Source organism: Pelobates fuscus, chromosome 3 (assembly GCF_036172605.1).
Source record: "Pelobates fuscus isolate aPelFus1 chromosome 3, aPelFus1.pri, whole genome shotgun sequence".
Taxonomy (NCBI): domain Eukaryota; kingdom Metazoa; phylum Chordata; class Amphibia; order Anura; family Pelobatidae; genus Pelobates; species Pelobates fuscus.
In genome coordinates this window covers 342,238,772-342,244,659 of record NC_086319.1, presented here as the reverse complement: position 1 = coordinate 342,244,659, position 5,888 = coordinate 342,238,772, and the positions used below count along the sequence as shown (strand labels likewise).

Here is a 5,888-nt window from a genome sequence, read left to right as displayed (position 1 = left end):
CAGGGGGAGGAGAGGTCACCAGCGCCGAGGGAGCCCAACGCTGGAGAAAGGTAAGTGGCTGAATGGGTTTAAAGGGGTTAAAACCCCTTCAGCCAATTACCTTAATCCAGCGCCGGGCTCCCTCGGCCCTGGTGACCTCTCCTCCCGTGCCGACGTCAGCTCCTGAGTGGAGCCGAATGCACATGCGCGGCAAGAGCCGTGCGCGAATTCAAACAGTCCATAGGAAAGCATTTCTCAATGCTTTCCTATGGACGTTCTGCAAGCTGGATGCGATTTTTGCATCTGGAGGGTTAAAATCTGGGGGACCTGGCACCCAGACTACTTCATTGAGCTGAAGTGGTCTGGGTGACTATAGTGTCCCTTTAAATACCCTGGGTTGTCTACTTTTACAAATGGTATGCCAAGATGGGAAATGGAAGACAGATATCGCACTAGCGAACACTAGAGCCAAAATAAATTTAGAATTTTTCTGCAGAAAACACCAATATGAAGCGAAATCGACCAAGCGGGTCTCAGCAACGAAAAATTAAGAAGGCAAGAGAAAAGTCAGCTGAGGCGATGTCTGGATCAATTTTAAAATATCTTGCACCTTCAACATCTACCGCAGTAGGAGAAAGTGCTGAAGACGTTCAGTCTGTTGAATCCAGAGGTGAAATGCCTGAAGTATCTTCTCAAGAAGCTTCACATGTGAAAGCGCAAGAATTGGAGAAGATCATTTTATCTTCAAGCGGTGAAAGTGATGTAGATGAAGGAGATTCCAGCAGAAGCCTGCATCAGCAAGACTCTGATGATGATGATGAAGAGGAGGAGACTGTTCGACTGTCAGTTTATTCTGATGTTGCTGCTTGGCCAGTTCCAGTTCCAGATGTTTTAAGAGTGGACCTTATTAAGAGGGGAAGTGAACCTTTCCAAAATAGGGATGGGCCATTCAGTCCTGTTGAAAGGCAAGGAGAGAAATCAAAAGGGAAGAGTCGACAGCTGACCACTGCATGGTTCTATAAGGCTCTGCCTAATGGCGAAAAAATTCTTAGAACGTGGATGGTGTACTCTCCATCAAAACAAAGTTTGTTTTGTTTTTGCTGCAGACTTTTTGCTGTTGATGACAAAGTAACAGGGGCATCCAGTTTTGTTACTGGGTTTCAATTGTGGTGGAAACTGAACCCAAAGGTGTCTGATCATGAGGCTTCTGAGCAGCATCTTACATGCTTAGAGAAATGGAAGACCTTGAGAGCAGGATTGAAGCTACAAAAATGCATTGATCATGTCCATCAAACAACAGTGGGCAGAGAGAAAAGGAAATGGAGGGATATTTTGCATCGCCTTTTGGATGTAACTTTGTTTCTGGCTCACCAGAATCTTCCCTTTCGTGGTCATAGAGAGACCATGTCATCCGCAAACAAAGGCAACTTCCTCGAATTGGTAGAATTGCTCTCAAACTATGATCCCATTTTAAAGGAACATTTCATGAGGCTGAAACATGCTGTTGCATCTGGAAAGAGAATGACTTCCTATTTCTCTCCAAAAATTCAGAATGAATTAATTTGTCTTTTGGGAAATCATGTGAAGGACAAAATAGTGGCTGATATCAAGAAAGCAAAGTACTTTGGGATTCTTTTTGACAGCACCCCTGATGTGTCCCACACTGATCAGATATGTGAAGTGATCAGATATGTTCATATTGAAGGGGACCATGTTGAAGTAAAGGAATCATTCTTGGGCTTCTTTCCTGTTGCTGAAAAGACTGCTGCTGAGCTCACAGAAAATATCCTGCAACATCTGGAGGAAGATGGACTAGACTTAAGCCTTTGCCGTGGTCAAGGATATGATAATGCTGCAACTATGGCAGGGATTCATGGTGAGCTTAATCCCAAGGCTTTGTTTATGCCATGTGCAAACCATTCCCTGAACCTATGTGGGGTGCACTTATTTGGAAGTGTTGCTTCCTGTGTGACTTTTCTTGGAACATTGGAGAGAGTGTATTCCTTTTTTTCGGTTTCTACACATCGTTGGGAAGTGCTGATGGAGAATTTAGGTGTGACAGTGAAAAGACTTTCCCAAACAAGATGGAGCGCTCATTATGATGCTGTGAAGCCAGTGCGGGCAAATTTTGAAAAACTGACTTCAGCTCTTGAAAAATTGTGTAATCCCAAAGAAAATGTGGACACAAGAGGATCGGCTCAGATGTTGCTGTCTGCCGTATGTGATTTTTCTTTTTTGTGTTACCTTTCTTTCTGGTGTGAAGTTCTAGAAGAAGTTAATATCACACAGAAATATTTGCAAACTGTGGGACTCACTCTTGAAAAGTGCATTGTGAAACTACAAGGTTTGAAAGCGTTTCTAGCAGATCAGTGCAGTGAAATTGTGGAGAAGGCCATTTGTTATGCAACTACTACGTGTAAAGAAATGGACATTTCAATGGAAAGAAGAGGGAGAGTAAAGCTCCGTAAAACAATGCCAGGAGAGAAGGCAAAGGACGCTGGTCTCACATTGCCAGAGGAAATGAAAAGGGCTATGTTTGAGTGCCCTGATCGTTTTCATCACGAGTCGGAAATTCGTTCCCAGGCAATTGAAAAAATCCTTTCAATGTTTGCTGTTATTCAGCCAAACTCTCTGGTTGTGGCAACAGAGAAAGATATTCGTAATTATACTCCAAAATTGACAGAGATTTTTGACGAATTCTCTGATGAAGACATCTTTAGGGAAATTGAACGTCTTCAGAGGCATTTGGAAGCTGCCAAGATCAGTGTTGAAGAAGCAAAGAAATGGACGGCATTGCAGTTCCTGGAGTTCATTGTTAAATGGGATTATTGTGAATCTCTGCCAAATTTGTCACCGTGTTTAAGATTCTTTTTGACTCTCTGTGTGTCTATTGCTTCATGTGAAAGAAGTTTTTCCAAATTAAAATTGATAAAAAATTTATTTCGCTCAACCATGAGTGAGACAAGGTTGACAAATCTGGCTATACTTTCAATTGAGCATGAATATGCAAGGAAGATTGGCTTTGATGAAGTAATCGATAAGTTTGCAGAAATGAAGGCTCGAAGGCAGCGGATGTGAATCATTACAAATTACCTCTGCCGAATAGACTGAGTGGTCACTTTGGATCTCTGTTTTTTGTTTATAGAAAGCGTATTAACTGTTAAGTAAATGTTAACTATTTAAATTATATTTATTTCTAAGTTAATTTATTTTTCATAGTTCCATTTTTTTCAAGTTGATATACAGTTTACAAATTTGTGCAATAAATATTATTGAAAACATTGAAAAAATTGTGGGTATTTTCTTACATTTTTATTATGGGGGTGGGGGTGGGTGCCACACTCAGGGTCCGCCCCGGGTGCCAAATGCTCTAGGTACGCCCCTGAAATAAGTAAATAAAACATTCACATGAGGTAAAAATAGGGAAGAGCCAAAAACTCTGACCTGTCTGCGATGGAGCAGTAAAGAAAGAGGGGGAGGAGCCTGTTGACTGGGATAATATACTCCCTATTTGCATTTTGATTGGTTAAAACGTTTTTTTCACTTTCTTTACTGCTATGGAGTTTTAGTAAAGAGAGTAAAGCAAAATATGAAGCCTCCTGTTATGTGATAAAATTGCCCCATGATTGTATAACTAAAACCATTTTTTTACCAGCTGTTAGGTAATCAAAACAAGGGACATGAACGGAGGTTTGTCCAATGCCATTGTACAAATAATTAACATTACCTGTTGCAACTAATTGGTAAACTGTAAATGAATATATACATAGGAATAATGTACAATATAAATTAACTCACCTAAAAGAGTTACTGTTTTGAATATATTGGATTGTTTAATAAATCAAAAATGTTTTTATTATATTTTAGTTTTTATTTGAACTATACACACATCGGGTTTGACCCATTAAGGTTAGTTTTTATATCTCTTTTGGAATTCCATGATATTTCCATTCTCCAAACAAGAGATAAGGTGTTTCCTCATTTGCTGATGATAGTACTTGCATGAAATGTTCCTTCCACTAAGCAACTTAAAAGCATTTGCTACTGCCTTAACAACACATTCATCGTGATTTGGCTATTGGTCCAGTTTCCAGCATATGAAGTCTTTTCAGTGGGTCCATAACAATATTTCAATAACATGTGCATATCTCTTTTGTAGCTACAGGAGAGAGGTATGATTTTCTCAAACTATCAACAACCACAACAATTCCTTTCTTGTAAGGCATTGTGAACCAGTGGCAACAATCTGTATCATTATGTATTTAAGGAGCATCCCTGGTCACAGTCTTCATGCCAAGTTGTGGCCAATACACAGTTCTAGAAGCCATCCGTATCAATTTGCATTTTCAAAATAGTCTGGGCAGCATTTATTATTGTGTCATCCAACCAAATGTCAATCATTATAACGTCCTTATATTCTTGAGTGATGTTCTGACATCAGACCTGATTTGATAAGAAAAATAATAAACATTTGGTTATAGAAAGATCATAAAAGAAATCTTGTGTATCCCAAAACTGAATGATGTGAGAGAGGAACATGTCTGTCATTCCAATAAAACTTTTTACCACAATTCTTTGCCACCCATAGTCTAGATAATCTGGGCTAATTTCTCCAGGTAGATGCAAGAGATATCTACTAGAAGATACTAACAATAACACTTGGAGCATCTGTTTATTATATTAACAACAAGTCTGAAAGAAATTAATTGTGTAGACATTTTAGTGAAAGATTTTTTTTCTTTAACAAATTTGACTTGTGTTTTAATAAGACTACGCCATTTTAAAAAGGAAAATATTCCCTTATTTTTAAAGCAAAAAACACGTTTTTGTGACCTTATTTGGAATCGCCACTAGTTATTCCATTGTCACCGACGTTTGTTAAATTTTATGGCCAACAATGGTTGAGATCAGAAGAAAGGGATAGCGCAGCTGATGTCTACACAAAACAAGGTGCTTGATATGTTGGGGCCTCTCGCCCAGGCTATGTATATGGCTAATATAGTAAAAAAGGATGATTTGTCTTTTTGATTCCAAAATAGACAAATGGGCCCAAAACGGGGAATATAAGTCCAAAAATGGAAATCCCTCCAAAAGATAAAATAATGGTAGAACAACTTTATTACGTTTTCTTGCATTAGCCAAATTTACCACCCTAACTCCTCACACAGTTTTTACACTACATAGACAGTAATATACAGAAATGTGCGGATTGTTCCCGATTGGTGTGCTATTACTTTGTGGAACGTTTCGCTGAACGGTTCACGAAATATCGTTGTTTTTGTGGTGAAATTGGTCCCATAGGAATGAATGGCGAAATGTTCAAAACTAGAGGGGGAGCTGACAAAAGCTCAAAAATCAAGACATGATTTCTAAACTGCCACCACTCCCTCATTTTCAAGCCCACCTACACAAATCGTATATGTAACGGATCACCTGGCACCCCGACTGGGTACCTCAGTTGAAGGATGCTCCTAGCGCTTCCTGAGGACTCCAAGCACTGCAGCAGACACCACCACCGAACCGGAGAAGCATATGAATGCTGTAAACAGCTGAACAGGAAAAGCATACAATCAACTTACACTCCTGGCAATCAGCATACAATCCAATTCCCCCAATAACGAGACGACACTTCGTTTTGAGGTCAAGCAGAACTGACTGTACTGGCACATACAGCCTCTTTTATTCACAATCCACAAACATAGTACTGTTATGGTACTTTTTAGCAGTAAACCAAAATGTTTAAATGTCTATCTGTTCCTGTCCAAATTAATAAAATTGAATTGCGTATATACGCTGAAGTAATTAAGTCTGACACACAAGGTTCAGGTTAAAATAACTTCGAGAAAATTTATTGGCAAGTGATTAAAAAGCGGGCGCGCAGGCCCTTTTAAGAGGCATTTTACGTCATC

The 5,888-nt window shown here is 39.4% G+C and overlaps 1 protein-coding gene across 1 annotated transcript; it reads left to right on the top strand.

The window, feature by feature from the left end:
- The first annotated feature begins 486 nt into the window (after nucleotides 1-486).
- Nucleotides 487-3,057, top strand: LOC134601805 (zinc finger MYM-type protein 1-like). The gene has a single exon (XM_063446304.1). The coding sequence runs from the start codon at nucleotides 487-489 to the stop codon at nucleotides 3,055-3,057; it is 2,571 nt and encodes an 856-aa protein (XP_063302374.1).
- Nucleotides 3,058-5,888: the final 2,831 nt, after the last annotated feature.

What these genes read in the sequence shown, in the direction of transcription:
- LOC134601805 (XM_063446304.1), top strand. Translation starts at nt 487, where the DNA reads ATGAAGCGAAATCGACCAAGCGGGTCTCAGCAACGAAAAATTAAGAAG.